At 42.8% G+C, this 18,816-nt stretch overlaps 1 protein-coding gene and 1 non-coding gene across 11 annotated transcripts in view; both read right to left on the bottom strand.

Annotated features, from left to right (window-relative positions):
* Positions 1-5,330, bottom strand: part of nek1 (NIMA-related kinase 1) — a 168,244-nt gene extending 162,914 nt beyond the window's left edge. For 9 of the 10 annotated variants that reach the window (XR_005942807.1, XM_041186074.1, XM_041186072.1 and 6 more), the window contains exons 1-3: positions 5,248-5,313; positions 1,812-1,960; positions 1,617-1,713 (exon numbers count right to left, since the gene is read on the bottom strand). Coding sequence is in view for 9 of the 10 variants with exons in the window: in XM_041186074.1 (XP_041042008.1) it covers positions 1,617-1,713; positions 1,812-1,928 (214 nt within the window). In the remaining variant the exon portion in view is untranslated. Of the gene's footprint in view, positions 1-1,616; positions 1,714-1,811; positions 1,961-5,247 lie in introns of all 10 variants that reach the window. The other variant, XM_041186071.1, reaches the window with a different exon arrangement.
* A 12,601-nt stretch (positions 5,331-17,931) lies between these two features.
* LOC121277558 lies at positions 17,932-18,089 on the bottom strand. Its single transcript, XR_005942921.1, has one exon. It is a non-coding gene; the product is annotated as a U1 spliceosomal RNA (small nuclear RNA).
* Between the last annotated feature and the right edge of the window lie 727 nt (positions 18,090-18,816).

Here is an 18,816-nt window from a genome sequence, read left to right as displayed (position 1 = left end):
TTGCTTAACTGAAAGGGGGCACCATAAAATATTTCCTAAAGTCACATCATCATTTTATGCTAACTACAGACCACTACTTCACATGCTGCTTTCTTTTACTTATTCACAGGATGTGGGAATAGCTGGCAATGCCAGCATTTATTGTCCCTCCCTAATTTTCACTCGAGAAGGTGGCGATGGCAGCCAAGTGGCTTGCTAGGCCATTTCAAAGGTCAGTTAAGCGTCAAACACATTGTTGTGGGTCTGACATCACATACAAACCAGACTAGGTGAGGACAGCAAATTTCCTTCCCTGAAGGATACCTGTGAACCAGATGAGTTTTTAACGATAATCCAGTAGTTTCATGATTGCTGTTACTTATGTTTTTATTCCAAGTTTTACATAACTAATTGAATTTGAATTCCCCAGCAGCCATGGTAGAAATTGAACTTATGTCTGCAAATTATCAGTTCAGGCTTCTGTATGGTCAACAGACAAGCATTATGCTTCTGTACTGTACCCGTACATTGCATAAACTGTATTACACAGTGTTCCTCAAGGTGAGGCATTTTAACACCATGAAATATAATAGTGTCCTATTTTGAGCAAACATCAGCATCGGGTACTCCAGCTTATCATACAGCAAGAGCCTCCCTCACTGGGGAATTACCCCGCGTGTTTTAACAATGGTCAAATGGGCAGATAAGTGGCATTGGAATTTAAGCCTGAAAAGTGTGAGGTGATACACTTTGGAAGAAGTAATTTGACAAGGAAGTATTCAATGAACGGTAAGACACTAGGAAGTTCTGAGGATCCATAGATCTCTGAAGACGGAGGGGCATGTTAGTGGGATGGTGAAAAAGGCATATGGGACACTTGCCTTTATCAATCGAGGCATAGATTACAAAAGTAGGGAAGTCACGTTGGAGTTGTATGGAACCTTGGTGAGGCCACAGCTGGAGTACTGTGTGCAGTTCTGGTTGCCACATTATAGGAAGGATGTGATTGCACTGGAGGGGGTGCAGAGGAGATTCACCAGGATGTTGCCTGGAATGAAACATTTAAGTTATGAAGAGAGGTTGGATAGACATGGGTTGTTTTCGTTGGAGCACAGAAAGCTGAGGGGCGATCTGATAGAGGTGTACAAGACTATGAGGGGCATGGACAGGGTGGATAGGGAGCAGCTGTTCCCCATAGTTGAAGGGTCAGTCACAAGGGGGCATAAGGTTTAGGGGGATGTGAGGGAAAACTATTTTACCCAGATGGGGGTGATGGTCTGAAATGCACTGCCTGGCAGGGTGGTGGAAGTGAGTTGCCTCACATCCTTTAAAAAGTAGCTGGATGAGCACTTGGCACGTCGTAACATTCAAGGCTATGGGCCAAGTGCTGGGATTAGGCAGCTCGGTCAGGTGTTTCTCACATGTCGGTGCAGACTCGATGGGCCTCGTCTGCACTGTGATTGACTCTCTGCATTCTTCAATTCCAGTTGGAGCAAGTACACAATCCCTAATAACTGAAGTTACACTACAAGAATCTGAACCCAAAATATAGGCACACTCTCCCCACCAAACTTCCCAACTAAAACATATGCACAAAGCCTTGAGTATCATCTGATATGATTAAGCTTATTTCTCACCTTCAAATGATTCCTTGTACTGTACAATGTTTGGATGTTTCATATTTGCCAACACAGCAACTTCTCTCCTTGACTCTTCCCTCTCCTTATTTGGCATCTGAGAACAAAGAAGCAGGGAAGATCTTTGAACAAATATTAACCTGGCAAATCTTACTTCTGGTTACATCCGGAGAGGTCACAAAAAGATTTTCTCACCCTGGAGATGTTGATTTCTTTGATGACATACTGTCTGCCATCTTCTTTTGAGTTCACGAGAATAGCTTTTCCAAATGATCCTTCTCCAATTTTGTTCACCTTAACGTATTTATCCATGGTGTTTGATGTAAAAGATCCTCATGCTCAGACTGTGTGAACAAAACAATTCTCTTCAGCAAATCATTCCCAAATCTGATAATTCAATCAGAAGAAAAGGCAGTTTCATTAAGTAAATGTGTAGCAGACTTGGAAATTGATCCACAGCCTTCTCCTAATGCACAATAAAACCGCCCTTTCAGCTTTCATGGGTAGGGCAGGGGGAGGGGAATAAGAATCAGGGCTGCGGGGAACCCTTATCCATGTTGTCCTGGCAGAAAAAGCACTTCACTACCAATGATACTGAACTCAACATTTAAATTGAAAAATGCAGAAACATATGTCCATATCTTAATTGATTTACTTATACATTTACTCCATTTAATTCAATTCTTCCTCTCATGGAAAGCGTCCAAGCTCAGAGAGCAGGCAGATGGGAAAAGGCTGTCACTTCCACTAAGATGGAAGAGCGAGCCAAAAAAAAACAATAAATAACTCTTGTGACCAGATGAAAAAAAGTGAGACCCTCTCCTACCCAAGGTCAAGTCTCCAATCTAACAATCAAACAGAAAACTGTCAGAGACACGAAACACAAATCATTAGGTCCTAGTCCGAAATGAACTGGTCCAACTGGGCTTTGGTATAGTCTCCAGAGTGAAGCCTAACCCTCACAATGAACATGATAACTGACTGAAGCATGTTGAAAATGGGCTAATTACATGTCAAAAGATGATGCATATTTAAAAAGCAATCCAGTGGTACAGTGGCAAGCACTTTTCCTTTATTCCTGACAGCTGCATATCATCTGATGTGATCATAAACCAAGTTTTGATTTAATGAATTCTGTATTGATTATAAAATTTTAAGTACCTCGTTCAGATATACATTTCCATTAGAGCAAGTCACAATTTTCTGCAGGAGGCACTCTTACATCTGACAAAGCTAAGACATTGCTCGGGACCCTGAGTGAATAGTGACACCATGCTATCTTCCAGTGTGGGTGTTATCAATCCAAAAGAATACAATACCTTTGTGCAGAAACTGTTAATACTATGCAACATTCATAACACTAAAATGAACAATGTAGAAAATTACAGAACAGAATTCTCAAAACAAGCAGCTGCAACCAGTCAGAAATCAGATGACCTTGTGGTTTAAACATTATGCATTATTCTATTAAACATTTTCAAACATGTAAAGGGACACATTGTACTCATTGCCTTATGATAAGTTTCTTTTCACAGTTTTCATCCTTAATAACACCTCAGCAACAAACACAAAATACAACTACAAGAACTTTAAAACAAATTAACAAAATTTATGTGTGAACTTTTTTTGAAACCATATAGAATCTTGAGTTTTATAAATAGAATCACAGAATACAAAAGGTAGTAATATGCTAAATCTAATATTAGTTCAGTTCCAACCAGAATACTGTGTTGAATTCTGGGCTCCACACTTGTTTTTATTCGTTCATGCGATGTGGGTGTCACCAGCTGGGCCAGCATTTATTGCCCATCCCTAATTGCCTTTGAGAACATTTAACATTTCAGAGGGCATTTAAGAGTCAACCACAGGTCTGAAGTCACATGTAGGCTAGACCAGGTAAGGACAGCAGACTTCCTTCCCCAAGGGACATTAGTGTACTAGATAGGTTTTTACAACAAACAACAATGGTCATCATTAGACTATTAGCTCCAGATTTTTCATTGAATTCAAATTTCACTATCTGCCATGGTGAGATTCAAACCCAGGTCCCCAGAGAATTACCCTGGGTATCTGGAGTACTAGTCCAGTGATGATACTACTGTGCCACCACCTCTTAGAAAGGTTGTGAAGGCTTTAGAGGGTACAGAAGAGATTGAGTAAAATAGTTCCAGGGATGAGGGATTACAATTACATTGTTAGAATTGAGAGGCTTTCAGAGCAGAGAACACAAAAAAGAGATTTGATTGAGGTGTTTAAAATAATGAAGAGTTTAAATCAAGTAAATAAAGAGAACATTTTTCCAAAAGATTGAAGAACCACCAATAACCAGACACAATTGATTTAAGGCGCGAGGGTCTAGAGGAGGTTCACGAGAATGATCCCATGAATTAAAGGCTTAACATATGAGGAACTTTTGAGGACTCTGGGTCTATACTCGATGGAGTTTAGAAGGATGAGGGGGGATCTGATTAAAACAGAATACTGAAAGGCCTGGATAGAGTGGACGTGGGGAAGATGTTTCCATTAGGAGAGACTAGGACCCAAGGGCACAGCCTCAGAGTAAAGGGAAGACCTTCTAGAACAGAGATGAGGAGAAACTTCTTTAGCCAGAGAGTGGTGAATCTATGAAATTCATTGCCACAGAAGGCGGTGGAGATCAGATCATTGAGTGTATTTTAGACCGAGATAGATAGGTTCTTGATTGGTAAGTGGATCAAAGGTTACGGGGAGAAGGCAGGAGAATGGGGTTGAGAAACTTATCAGCCAAGATTGAATGGCAGAGCAGACTCGATGGGCCAAATGGCCTAATTTCTGCTCCTGTATCTATGGTCTTATGATTGGCAAAAGAGCCGTAGGTGACAGGAGAAAGCACCAGAGAGTGAGACAAACTGAATTTGAAAGCACAGACACAGATTCAAGGGACCACATGGCCACCCGCTGTGCTGTATTACGATTCTAATGTATGTTGAAGAAATATATTACCATTAATCCAAATAAGCATCCTGAGATGATGGAACAAATATCACTTTTCTGATAAATATTTTTTTTCGGTGCCTTGAAGCCTACTTAGTCTGTAGGAAGACTCACCCACCTCATACATGAACAAGCATATTCAAGATTTGCTCAATTAGGGAGGGGTCTAATCCCCAGCAACTATTTCTGCAATTTATCATCCTACACACAAAAATCAAGTGAAGTCATGAGAGAAGGGAGACTTTTCTCCTTCCCACACCTTTCAAGGTGCAATTTTTAAAAGCCCTCTTAAGCATTTGCCTAGAACAGGCTTCTTGAGACATGAAATACACAATAGAAAATTAGTGCAGGATTGCATTCCAACAACTGCTCATCCAGCAGGCAAGCATTAATAAATAAATAATATCAGGCAAGGAGCAGTGACGCTGGTTTGATGCTCTATCCCGCTGCTAGGCGCGGCCTATCTGTCATCAGCACCAGATGCAACCAGCAAAAAGCTGCATGTGGCTTTCATATTTTTATATATTAGACACAAAAAAAAGGCACTGAAAGCAACTGACAACAAAATTTTCCGGGTTGCCCATAGGCTGAGGGAGCTGCAACCTTCACCGTGCCCCTTTCTAGTCATTTCCCCACCCTCACACAAACCTCCGCTCACCATTAAGCTGCAACGGCTGATGCTTCTCTCAGACGGCCATCCACTCGCCTCTCAGCCGAACCTGCTGGCGGATGTCGTCTCCCGTTGGCTACGGTGGATCCGGCGTCGCGTTCCTGTTGGCTGGGGGACCCGTCACTCAGCTCCCCTCCCGCCCCCCCCCTCCGGGCGTCAACGAGTTTGGTTGTCGCTTGGCAATTGTTCTTCACCCTGGCAACGGCCGCTAGCAACGGGCCCAGCCACCAAGCTCAGCCTGGAGGCAACCCAGTGCAAGGACTTATGGAAATATGTATAGTATATATTTTATGTTTTTGTGTACATATATAATAATAAATATGGTATTATACATTTAGACATATATATATAATGCATATACATATAACAGCACTTTCACAACTTCAGGTTGTCCCAAAGCAATTTATAAACACAATGAAGCACTTTTGTAAAGCAAGATACTGAGGATGCTGGAAATCTGCAATTAAAACAGAAAGTGCTGGAAAAACTCAGCAGGTCTGGCAGCTAAGTTTGCCAACTGTCCCAGAGTGGCTGGGAGTCTCCTGGAATCAGCATCAATTTCCTGGTAGCCAAAGAAAGCCCTCTGAAAGATTTTAAAATAATATTTTAGAATAACGCTATTGAGTATGTTGGGTCAGTTTGTTCCACAAGTATCATCAGCACCACCCACCCTCCTGCCTCAAAACCAGGAAGGAAGATGCAGCACTGGCTGGGAAATATCCCTATCCCTATCCCTGTGTGGAGGAGAGCAGGGAACTGGGCAGCAAGCAGACTACAACTACAACTCCCAGAGGACACTGCAGCTGGAGGGGCGGAGGGGGGGGCGGGGTTCATGGTGTGAGAGTGTTGAAGTGACTTGTCAAGTGAAATGCCAGAAGTTGAAGTACAGGATGAGAGTAGCATCTGGATTTGGCTGTGACAGATGGTAAGTAGCTCAGTTGGGATTGAGATTTTCTTGGTGCTGATGTTTCCACGCACCCCGCCACCCCCCCAACCGCCTCCTCCCAAAAACGATTGAGCATCGAAAACAGTAAGTGGAGGTGGGGCAGGCTTTGTATTTATGTATCTCAGTTCATAGCAAACTCATTATTCTAGAACAAAAACAGAATTACCTGGAAAAACTCAGCAGGTCTGGCAGCATCGGCGGAGAAGAAAAGAGTTGACGTTTCGAGTCCTCATGACCCTTCGACAGAACTGTTCTGTCGAAGGGTCATGAGGACTCGAAACGTCAACTCTTTTCTTCTCCGCCGATGCTGCCAGACCTGCTGAGTTTTTCCAGGTAATTCTGTTTTTGTTTTGGATTTCCAGCATCCGCAGTTTTTTTGTTTTTATCATTATTCTAGAACCCGTTCAGCCCATGCTGCTCAGTTCCATGACATCACTTCTGCCAATGTCTCCTGGAATATGCCCAGCCAGAGTTGGCAACCTTACTGGCAGCATCTGTGGAGAGAGAAACAGAATTAATATTTCGAGTCGAATAGAAATCTTCTTTGGAATTACTTTTGTAGCCCAGTCACTGTTGTGAGGCAGGAAACTTGTGCACAGCAATCTCCCATACTCAGCAATGCCATAACATCCAGATAGTCTCTTTTTGTGATGTTGGTTGAGGGATAAATATTGGCTAGGACACCAGGGATAACTCCCCTACTCTTCCTCAAAATAGTGGTCTCGAGATCTGAGAGAGCAGCATAGGAAAATCTTCAACCAAATTCCAGAAAAGACTACAGTAAAGGAAGGCATGCAAAAAATCCTATGTTTACCAGAGTGCTTTGACAACATGGAAGGCCTGGACCAAGCTGAGAAGTAGCAGAACTGGCTTCGCAGGTTTTCCAAGTACAGAACAGCATCAAGACCAGCAGAGATGACTAGCAAGGAGCTAGTCAGTAACTTACTCTACCCTATAGGCAGAACTGCAGACAACGTAATGGTCAGACTGGGCATTATGAAGGACAAGGCAACATGTAAAGAAGTTCTCAATATCTCTGATACTTCTTTTAGTCTTTGGAAAAACACTATCATAGGGAAGGCAAAATTTAATTGATGCACCCAAACACTAGGAGAGATCATAGATTCCTTTATCAACAAGCTCTATCGATTAATTGAAAATTGTGAATACAATGCCCTGAAAGATGAATTAATTCGGGATTGCATTGTTGTGTGAGTCTTAGAATGTTTGCAGTCAAGGGAAGATTTGACCCTATCAAAGGCTGTGCAGATAACAAGGCAGAGAGACGAGAGAAAGTAAAACAAAATTTTTATTCAAGGTGAAAAATAAATCTCGTGGAGAAAAGCAGCTAATATAGTCCAGCTTATAGCACATGAAAATTGCAGCCCACCTAACCCCAAACAGAAAAAGAGGAGAGGGTGCAGTAACCGCCATTATTCTCATTGTGGCAGGAAAAGGCTGCATTGGCACAAAGAATGCCCCACCAAAAATGCGTTGTGCCGTTCCTGCAAGAAGAGAGGCCATTTTTAATCAGTTTGCTGCAGCAAACATTTCTTATTAAAACAATTAAAGGAGAAACAGTCAAGACGAGATACCATTCAAGAAATTGAAGACATTCAGAAAAGTGAAGGAAAAAAAAGAAACAGAATTACCATTCTTGGGAGAAATTACTGAATCAAATGGGAACTATTGTAGTGCAAATATTACAGTCAACAGACATAAAACAAACTTCAAATTATACACTGGACCAGGAGTTTCATTCGTTCGGACACAGAAAAGTGGTTAACACAGGACTTCCTCCAACCATCGCCCATAAGACTCCACGGTCCAGGAGCCAGTCAGCCAAAATCAAGAGACAGTTGACTGCTAAACTCCAAGACAAAGGAAGAGAAATCACAGAAACTTTGTATGTGATCCACGATCAAGAATGTTCACTGTTAAGTCGAGAAGCTTGCAAATGTCTACAACTCATTTGGAAAGGAGACAGAAAATTTCAATGTAACAGCAGGTGAAGGAACTGGACAAACTTGAGCAAGGACAACACTGAGCCCAGGACCAAGCAAAGCTATTATTAGAAATGCACAAATGTCAAAAGTTGTGTGAGGTCTTGTTCAGGAAAAACTGATCAGTTCACACATGACAGATGAGACTGATGAAAAACGAGAACTCATGAGAACACTGGCGTGTCGGCCACACAAAGTAGAACACTTAAATGAGGACTTGAAATGTCATCTTCATATCTTGCTTGCAGGTGTCCTTGTAGTGAGGTACGGACATCCAGGAGCTCATGACCAAGTGGCCGATTCACCATACAGAAGCTTTTTGGACAAATGGTTGTCATCCATCCGATGAACATAACTGAGCTGGCACAGAAGTCATTTATCAATGAGTGTCTGCTGATGGAATCCGCACCCCCAGGACCTCTGAGTTGGTGACCTTGTCCTGCTAAGAGATGCTTTGGATATGTCTGAGACAGTGAAGGTGGAAACTATTCAGCCTTTTCTCCTACTTAGCATATGTTGTCTGTATAAGAGTCTGCTGAGAACACAAGCTTGGTAGGCTCAGTTTCATGTTCTCAGTCAGATTGCTTTTGTCCCACAATCTCTTACTCAGCTTGGACATAACAGCTACAGCTTTTGTAATGCTTCTTGTGTTGATTTCAGCATCAAGTTACAGATTGTGATGATTATGGAGCCGAGATATTTGAAGCTATCAACAACCTTTGGCGTCACATTGTCGATGCTCATAGATAGCAGTATGGCAACATCATGGACAATGACATTTGTCTCCCTGATGTTGATGGCTAAACTAAACTCTTAAATGCATGAAAGAGTCTCTTCATTTGCTTTTCCAGGCATTCCTCGGTACGGATTATTAGTGCAGCATCATCAACATAGAGCAACTCTCTGATGAGGACTTGGTACACCTTTGTCTTCGACCTTAGACGGGGAAGGCTGAACAGTTTTCCATCAGGTCTAGTATGTAAGTAGATACCCTCTGTAGATGACCTTAGGGCACAAGACAGCAGCAAAGAGAAGAATATGCAAAGAGGGTCCGTGCCAAAACACAACCCTGTTTGACGCCACTGCAGATCTTAAAGGGTTCTGTTGTTTCCCCATCACATTAAGCAGCTTTGGTGGGCAGCCAATTTTCTCCAGAAACTTAAATAGACTGCTGCTGGGTCTTAGAGGAGACTATTACAGCCTGAGTTCAAACATAGACGAAACAGCTAAACTCCAGAGGTGTGGTGAGAGTGCCGGCCTTGACATCAAGGCAGCATTTGACCAAGTGTGTTATCAAGGAGCCCTAGCAACTGGAGGCAGTGGGAATCAGGGTGAAAATTCTCCGCTGTTTGGAGTCATACCTAGCGCAGAGGAAGATAGTTGTGGTTGTTGGAGGTCAATCATCCCAGTTCCACGACATCATGCAGGAGTTCCTCAGGGTAGTATCCGAGGCCCAACCATCTTCAGCTGCTCCATCGATGACCTTCCTTCCGTCACAAGAAGTGGGGATGTTCACTGATAATTGCACAATGTTCAGCACCATTCGTGACTCCTCAGATGCTGAAGCAGTCCATGTCCAAATGCACCAAGGCCTGGACAGTATCCAGACTTGGGCTAACAAGTGGCAAGGAACATTCGTGCCACACAAGGGCCAGGCAATGATCATCTCCAATAGGAGAGAATATAACCATAGCCCCTCAACATTCAATGGCATTACCATTGCTGAATCCCCCACTATCAACATCCTGGGGGTTGCCATTGACCAGAAACTGAACTTGACTAGCCATATAAATACTGTGGCTACAAGAGCAGGTCAGAGGCTAGGAATCCTGCGGTGTGTAACTCACCTCATTACTCCCTAAAGCCTGTCCCTCATCTACGAGGCACAAGCCAGGAGTGTGATGGAATACTCTCCACTTGACAGGATGAGTGCGGCTCCAACACTCAAGAAGCTCAAAACCAATCAGGACAAAGCAGCTCGCTTGATTGGCATCCCATCCATAAACATTCACTCCCTCCACCACCAACACACAGTGGCAGAAGTGTGCACCATCAACAAAATACACTGCAGAAACTCACCAAGGGTCCTTAGGCAGCACCTTCCAAACCCACAATCACTACCATCTAACAGAGGTTTCCCTCCAAGTCACTAAACATCCTGACTTGGAAATATATCGCAGCTCCTTCACTGTCGCTGGGTCAAAATCCTGGAATTCCCTAACTAACAGCACCATTCTTGTACCTACACCACATGGACTGTAGTGGTTCAAGAAGACGGCTCACTACTACTTTCTCAAGGGCAATTAGCGATGGCCAATAAGTGCTGGCCTAGCCAACAACGCCCACCTCCCACAAATGAATATTAAAAGAAACAGAAATGGATCGGGTGAGGTCATGGGGGAATTTGGAAATAAGGTTGAGAATAAAAAATTGAGGTGCTGTTTATCTGGGAGCCAATGTAGGTCAGCGAGCACAGGGAAGATGGGTGATTGGGACTTGGTTTAGTCAGGACATGGGCAGCAGAGTTTTGGATTACGTCAAGTTTACAAAGGGCAAAACTTGGGACGTCGTTCAGAAGTGCATCAATTCTGATGGTAACAAAGGCATGGCTACTCTTCTTGCACTTCGTTAACTCAGTTGCTCCCAACTTCCTCCTGATCAGCTGAAGTGAAAGAAGTTAAGTTGATGCAAAAAGAACAAAACTACTGATTATTGTGAAAGACAGAGACTGCAGTGTGTCCCTTGCCAACAGCACCCCAACAAGAGTTCATTTTGTGACTCAGTTTATTGAAGTGGTATTTTCTTCAGTCAGCTGAACAACTCCTGGGACAGATTCCATGATAATCCTCAAAGCCTGATCAGCATGTCACGTGTCGACCCTCCGTTATTTTTACAATCTTTATTTAATAATCAGATGGAAAGCCTCGGGGTGCCCTGGAATCGTATTACAAGCATGATTTGATGAAACAGTCATACTCTTGAGAAGTCAGTATATTATATTGAGGTTTCAGTGAGCAGCAAAGCTGATTTTTGCAAAATTTGTGTGCATGCTGCCGGATTCAGTGTTTCTTGGTTTATCATTTATGCTGCAATAAGATGCTTGATTCAGCAGCCAAGAGTTAATAGTGTCTACTGATCTCATTAAGTGCATAAAACCATTTTCTGAGATTTTTAGCTACTGAGTGATTAATCAATTCATGATTTACAAAAACATTTTTAAGATAAACTACCAGGATATTCAGAACTGCAGATAACTCAGAACTGATTCTTCCCCAGTCGTTGTTTCAGGTGTCCTTCTGCTGTCAAGCGCCAATTTCTCTGGTGAGTTACTGATTCTTGTGGCTGAAATTAGGATTTGTATGTATTTGCATACTTACATTAATGATGTTGAGACTAACATCTCTGCTGACAATAATTTAGTTGTCATACTTTCTGGAGTAAACACCAAATGATTGATATTCCTGTGTAGCACCTCGTCAAAGTGTGTCGAAAAAATTTTAATCTTGTACTCCTTTTAAGTTTTCTTTTTCAAAAAAGAGAGCAGCTCAGAAAGACCCCTGCCTTCATATATTGCAGGAACTGTACTTTGAATTCTGCATTGAAAGCTTCAGAAATATATCTCCTTGGTGTCCAGTACAAAGTGAAAGCATGCAAATGTATTCTGTTTATTAAGATTTAGGACTAGGTTACCTCTACAAATTTGTTTTTAAAGATTGCAACAATGAAAGACAGAAGGACATTCATATGCCCTTCGTATCCTAGATAACACACTCTGTTGATGTACAGAAGTCTATTTTTATAAATCTGTTAGAAGTTTATATTAGTATCATCATGCATGGATTATAATGGAAACTTATTGAGAGTGAAAACTTTATCATGAAGTAGAAGTACATACATAACTAACATGCTGGAGTTTGCAGCAAAATAGCTTTCCATCTGTGCATTATAGATTGATAGAAGTTCTTCATAAAATATGCTTTTGTCTCACTGGGGAAATATGACTAATAGCTTTCCATAACTCAGCAATGGTTTGCTACAGATTAATACGCATAGGATTTAATCATTAATCCATAATTTATTTGAGTGGCGTAGACATATTTTTAGTTTACTTACTCAGATTTTAAATTTCAGGGTTACATTAATACCATCCTGTCGATCCGCACTGTCAGGACTCATCTTTAAGTGGGAAAAACAGCTTTGTATGAACAGAATTCTACTGGCATCACCGTGAGATGTGAATGTCTGAATAACTCTTTTGCTGGATGGTACTTCAGAATAAAGACATGAACGAAGGCATGCTATGGTGATTAGGAGCTAGTGATGTTTACTTGGGAAAGGGTCATGCCTAATTCTGTCTTAACATGTATGTACTTTCCAGCTGGGCTCCATAGACAACAGTGAGGGGTGGTAACACTAGGTAACAGACCCTTGCCTGAGCCTTAAGGACCAGGAAAACTGAGGTCAATTGTTGTGTGCCCTCTCTCCTCACCGAAGATTGTCCAGGGGTCTAACTTTAGTCTCTGCGCAAACCAAGATGTGTAATTATCCAGGAATAAGAAGCAGACAAATACATCATAATCTGGAAATTAGATAAGCACCTGAAGAGAAAACAATTTGCAGGGCTGAAAGGAAAATGCAGATGAGTGAGACGATCCGATTTACTCTTGCATAGAGCTGGCATGGACACAAGGGATGGCTGCAATCGATTCTATGACGCCTTGAAATTTAATCAAATAAACAAATTAATGATTTCGGGGTGTACTGATAAGCATTTTACTCATGTGACTGCCTCTTACAGTTAGTTATAGGCAAAGAAAGTGTGCTTTTTGATGAAAAATGCAATAAGTTAGGATTATTTTTATATCAAAGAAGTTTCATAATGGTCATGTGATAGCAACATCCCAGTCTGCGAGGGCTTTGTTCCAGTACAGTTATAAGACCATAGGAATCAGATTTTGCTGAAAAACTAATGACGTCTTAAACGATCATGCTGCAATTAAAACATAAATCGTCCAGAAGCTTTTAGGAAAGCAGAGAAACCCTCTGAACGGTGAATAACCAGAAATGGCACAAAAACATCATCTTGCACTTAATCTCATTTTGATTCTTATGGTTCTTGTATTTGCACATTAGTTGCCCGTTTAACTCACCCCAGAAAGTTCTTTAGGAATTAACAATATACGCACCCTTTAAATGACATGTAATTGGTCATGACTGCCAATCAACCTCTTTTGCCCAGAACGTAAACAATTATAAGTTTGGGGTCTCATTCCTTCAGGTGGCTTTAATTTTAAAATACTCTCTTCTTCCTTTCTGTTTCTTTCTTCCCTTTTTCCGAATTCAACCTTTTTTTTACCAATTTCTCTCCAGTACCTGATTTGACATTGGGTGAATTCAATCTAATTCACCCGGTATTCAGTTCTTCCATTGTTTATTTCTCAATTCTTAAATCTTGTTGGTTAAGTTTTACAGTTTGTCCTGTTGTTTACCAAGGTCCCCGAGAGCCTATTCCCCTCACTGCACTGTTATCAGCTCACACTTCCAGCAACCTTGTGGGGGCAAAAAATATGAAACCCAGGTGTGCACAAACAAGTCTGTCAGACACACTGCAGGAATATATATTGTGGCCGTACTGTGGCCACAACAGCAGGTCAGAGGTGAGTGACTCAGCTCCTGACTCAGCAAAACCCTTCCACTACTGATATGGACCAAATGAGGAATGTTATGCATTCTTTTCCACTCACTTGAGTGAGTGCAACTCCAACAGCACTCAAGTTTGACACCATGCAGGAAAAAGCAGCCCAGCTGACTGGCACCCCATCCACCACCTTCAACATTCATTCCCTCCAATCCCTGCACACTGTGGCTGCCATGTCAACCATTTAAAAGATGCACTGCAGCAACTCAGAGGCTTCTTCGACAGCACCACCCCAACCTGAGACCTCCACCACCTTGAAGGACAAGAGCAGCAGGCACATGGGAGTGCTACCACCTCCAAATCGCACACCAACCTGACTTAGGAATATATCCCTGTTCCTTCATTATTGCTGGGTTAAAATCCTGGAACTCGTCCACAGGCACTTCCCACAAAAAGGCAGCTCATTACCACTTTCTCAGGGTAACTAGGGATGGAGCATGATGAATTAGACTTATTAATGAGTAATAAGTCAGATTTACTTCACAGCCTAACAGTTATCTAATAATGATCATAATACAATCGAATTCCAACTAATGTTTGAAATTGTGAAACGTGGAACAGCTATTCAGATTCCAGAATGATAAGGCAGCGACCATCCACAGTAAACTGGGCAGTCTGTTAATGGCAAAATAACAGAAGATCAGTAGGACAAAAACAAATCAGAATTAAAAACACAACACGCTCGAATTACTCACCAGATCTGGCAGAATCTGTAGAGAGGAAATAGAGTTTATATTACAGTTTTGTGGCCTTTCATCTAACTGGAAATAGTTAGAACTGTGTTAAGTTTTGAACATGTGAAAAGTTGTTCGGAGTGGGAGCTGCATGGATGTGAGTAGCATGGAGGGTGAGGGTGAAAAGAAGAACAAGAGAGAAAGTCTGTGATATGGTAGCGGCAGAAGGGATTAAATGACAAAGGGGTCCAGGGATGAGATATGTCAGCTACGAAGATAGATTGGAGAAGTTGGGGCTGTTCTCCTCGGAGAGGAGAAGGGTAAGAGGAAATTGAATTTAAATTCCACCTGCTGCTGTGGTGGGATTTGAACCCATGTCCCCAGAGCATTAACCTGGCTTTCTGAATTACTGGCCCAGTGACTTTACCACCACTTGGGAGATGGTGGTGCAGTGGGACATGGGTTCAAATCCCACCAAGGCAGTTGGCCTACGTGTGACTCCAGGTCCATAGCAATGTAGTTGACTCTTAACGGCCCTCTGAAATGGTGTGGCACACCACTTGGTTCAAGAGCAATTAGGGATGGGCAGTGAATGCTGGCCTTGCCAGTGTCACTTGCATCCAATGAAAGAATAATTTTTTAAAAAATTGATAGAGGTGTTCAAAATCATGAGGGGGCTGGACAGAGTAAATCGGGAGAAAATGTTCCCGCTGGAAAAGAATCAAGAACAAAAGGGCACAGATTTAAAATGTGCAAAAGAAGCAAATGCGATGTGAGGAAGAAACTTTTTCACACAGCAAGTTGTTTGGATCTGGAATGCACTGTCTGGAAGTGTGGTGAAGGCATGGGTCAGTGTTGGGACCACAACTTTTCACTCTATACATTAATGGTCTAGATGAAGGAACTGAGGGCATTCTGGCGAAGTTTGCAGATGATACAAAATAGGTGGAGGGACAGGTAGTATTGAGGAGGCGAGGAGGCTGCAGAAGGATTTAGACAGGTTAGGAGAATGGGCAAAGAAGTGGCAGATGGAATAAAACGTGGGGAAGTATGAGGTCATGCACTTTGGTAGGAAGAACAGAGGCATAGACTATTTTCTAAATGGGGAGAGAATTCAGAAATCTGGAGTGCAAAGGGACTTGGGAGTCCTAGTCCAGGGTTCTATTAAGGTTAATTTGCAGGTTGAGTCAGTAGTTAGGAAGGCAAATGCAATGTTGGCATTTATTTCAAGAGGACTAGAATATAAAAGCAGGGATGTGCTGCTGAGGCTTTATAAGGCTCTGGTCAGACCACATTTAGAATATTGTGAGCAATTTTGGGCCCCCTATCTCAGGAAGGTTGTGCTGGCCCTGGAGAGTGTCCAAAGGAGGTTCATGAGAACGATCCCAGGAATGAAAGCCTTAACATATGAGGAATTTTTGAGGACTCTGGGTCTATACTCAATGGAGTTTAGAAGGATGAGGGGGGGATCTGACTGAAACTTACAGAATACTGAAAGGCCTGGATAGAGTGGACGTGGGGAAGATGTTTCCATTAGTAGGAGAGACTAGGACCCAAGGGCACAGCCATGAGTAAAGGGAAGACCTTTTAGAACAGAGATGAGGAGAAACTTCTTTAGCCATAGAGTGGTGAACCTATAGAATTCATTGTCACAGAAGGCTGTGGAGGCCAGGTCATTGAGTGCATTTAAGACCGAGATGGATAGGTTCTTGAGTGGTAAGGGGATCAAAGGTTACGGGGAAAAGGCAGGAGAATGGGGTTGAGAAATTTATCAGCCATGATTGAATGGCGGAGCAGACTCGATGGGCCGAATGGCCTAATTTCTGCTCCTATGTCTTATAGTCTTATGGTCTAATGGTCTTAGTTCACTGGTTGAGCACTTGCCTTTCAATGTCTCTAACTGATTTTCCCCTTTTCTCTCTTGTCTTGGGTTTTCAGAGAGAAAGTGGGTTATAGATATATGAGAAGAAAAGGCCAGCTAGCTATTATTGTGGATTTACTGGAATCTTCCACACACAGGTGAAAGAGGTTTTCGGTCTTGTGTCTTTCAGGCTAGGAGCTATTCTGCTACACTGCTTTCACACAAAACACTGGTCACCTGGTCAGGAGTCAATTAAAACATTGTTGCCAGGCAGCTCCCTTGATCCAGGACTCCTTTCTGGCACCATCATGTCTTTCATGGCACACTGTGTTCCAGGACTGCAACATTGTATATATCTCTCATCCTGTTCCAGTGGACATGTCTTTCAATCTGCAGCCATTTAATGTTGTAAAATACACAATCCAACAGAAAATAAAAAGACATGTTTTTTACAACAGTCCAACAGAAATAAAAAGATATGTTCCTTACACTGTACACAAAAAGCAGGACAACTCCAACCCGCCTCATCAGTCTACTCTCCATCATCAGTAAAGTGATGGAAGGGGTTATCAACAGTGCAATCAAGTGGCACTTGCTTAGCAATAACCTGATCACTTGCTCAGTTTGGGTTCCGCCAGGGCCACTTGGGCCCTGGCCTCATTACAGCTTTGGTTCAAATATAGGCAAGAGAGTTGAACTCCGGAGATGAGGTGGGAGTGACTGCCCATGATATCAAGGCAGTATTTGACCGATTGTGGCATCAAGGTGCCCAAGCAAAACTGGAGTCAATGGGAATCAGGGAGAAAACTCTCCACTGGTTGGAGTCATACCCAGCACAAAGGAAGATGGTCGTGGCTGTTGGAGATCAAGCATCTTAGTTCCAGAACATCACTGCAGGAGTTACTTAGGGTAGTGTCCTTGGCCCAACCTCTTCAGCTGCTTCATCAATGACCTTCCTACCATCATAAGGTCAGAAGTGGGAATGTTTGCGGCTGATTGCAGATTTTCTGCCCCATTCATGAATCCTCAGGTACTGAAGCAGTCCATGTTCATATGCTGCAAGACCTGAACAAAATCCAGGCTTGGGCTGATAAATGGCAAATAACATTCAAACCACACAAGTGCCCAGCAAGGACCATCTCCAACAGAAGAGAATATAACCATCGCCCCTTGACATTCAATGGCATTGCCATCATTGAATCCTCCACTATCAACATCCTGGGTGTTACCATTGACCATAAACTGAACTGGACTAGCCATAAAAATACTGTGGCTACAAGAGAAGGCCAGAGGCTAGGAATCCTGCAATGAGTAACTCACCTCCTGACTACCCAAAACCTGTCCACCATCTACAAGGCACAAGTCAGGAGTGTGCCCACTTGCCTGGATGAGTACAGCTCCAACAACACTGAAGAAGCTTGACATCATCTGAGACAATTCAGCTTGCTTGATTGGCACCCCATCCACATACCTTCACTCCCTCCACCACCAACGCACAGTGGCAGCACTATGTATTATCTACAAATTTTGCAGTCGAGTATCCCGCATTTGGGGACATCTCAGGCATCAGCACACCCGAGGTGCAAAAGGCTAGCCTCGTCCTGGGAGAACCACCTTCATGATCATGGTTGTGCACTGCTGGAACTCACCAAACCTCCTTAGACACCACCTTCCAAACCCATGACCTTCACCATCTAGAAAGACAAGGGTAGCAGACACATGGGAACACCACCACCTGGAAATACTCCTGCAAGCCACTCACCATCCTGACTTTTTGTTTTATTTGTTTGGGCTGAGGGCATCACTAGGCCAGCATTTATTGCCCATCCCTAATTGTCCTTGTTTAGAGAGCATTTAAGAGTCAATCACATTGCTGTGGGTCTGGAGTCACATGCAGGCCAGACCAGGTAAGGATGGCAGATTTCCTTCCCCAAAGGACATTAGCGAACCAGATGGGTTTTTATGTCAATCAGCAATGGTTCCATGGTCATCATCAGACTCATAATTCCAGATTTTTTTTTAGTGAGTTCAAATTTCACCATCTGCCGTGGGATTCAAACTTGTGTCCCCAGAGCATTATGCTGGGCCACTGGAATACTAGTATAGTGACAACACCACTATGTCATTGCCTCCCCTGCTACTTGAAAATATATCACTGTTCCCTCACTGTCTCTGGGTCAAAATCCTGGAACTCCCTCCCTAACAGCACAGTGGATGTACCTACACCACATGGACTGCTGCAGTTCAAGAAGGTAGCTCACCACCACCTTCTCAAGGGCAACTAGGGATGGGCAATAACTGCTGGCCCAGCCAGCGATGACCACATCCCATGAGTGAATATAAAAAAAATTTTTGACCCCTTAAAACTGACAGCA

This window comes from Carcharodon carcharias, chromosome 4 (assembly GCF_017639515.1).
Source record: "Carcharodon carcharias isolate sCarCar2 chromosome 4, sCarCar2.pri, whole genome shotgun sequence".
Taxonomy (NCBI): Eukaryota; Metazoa; Chordata; class Chondrichthyes; order Lamniformes; family Lamnidae; genus Carcharodon; species Carcharodon carcharias.
The sequence above is the reverse complement of the archived record's forward strand: the minus strand, read 5'-3'. Positions and strand labels throughout refer to the sequence as shown.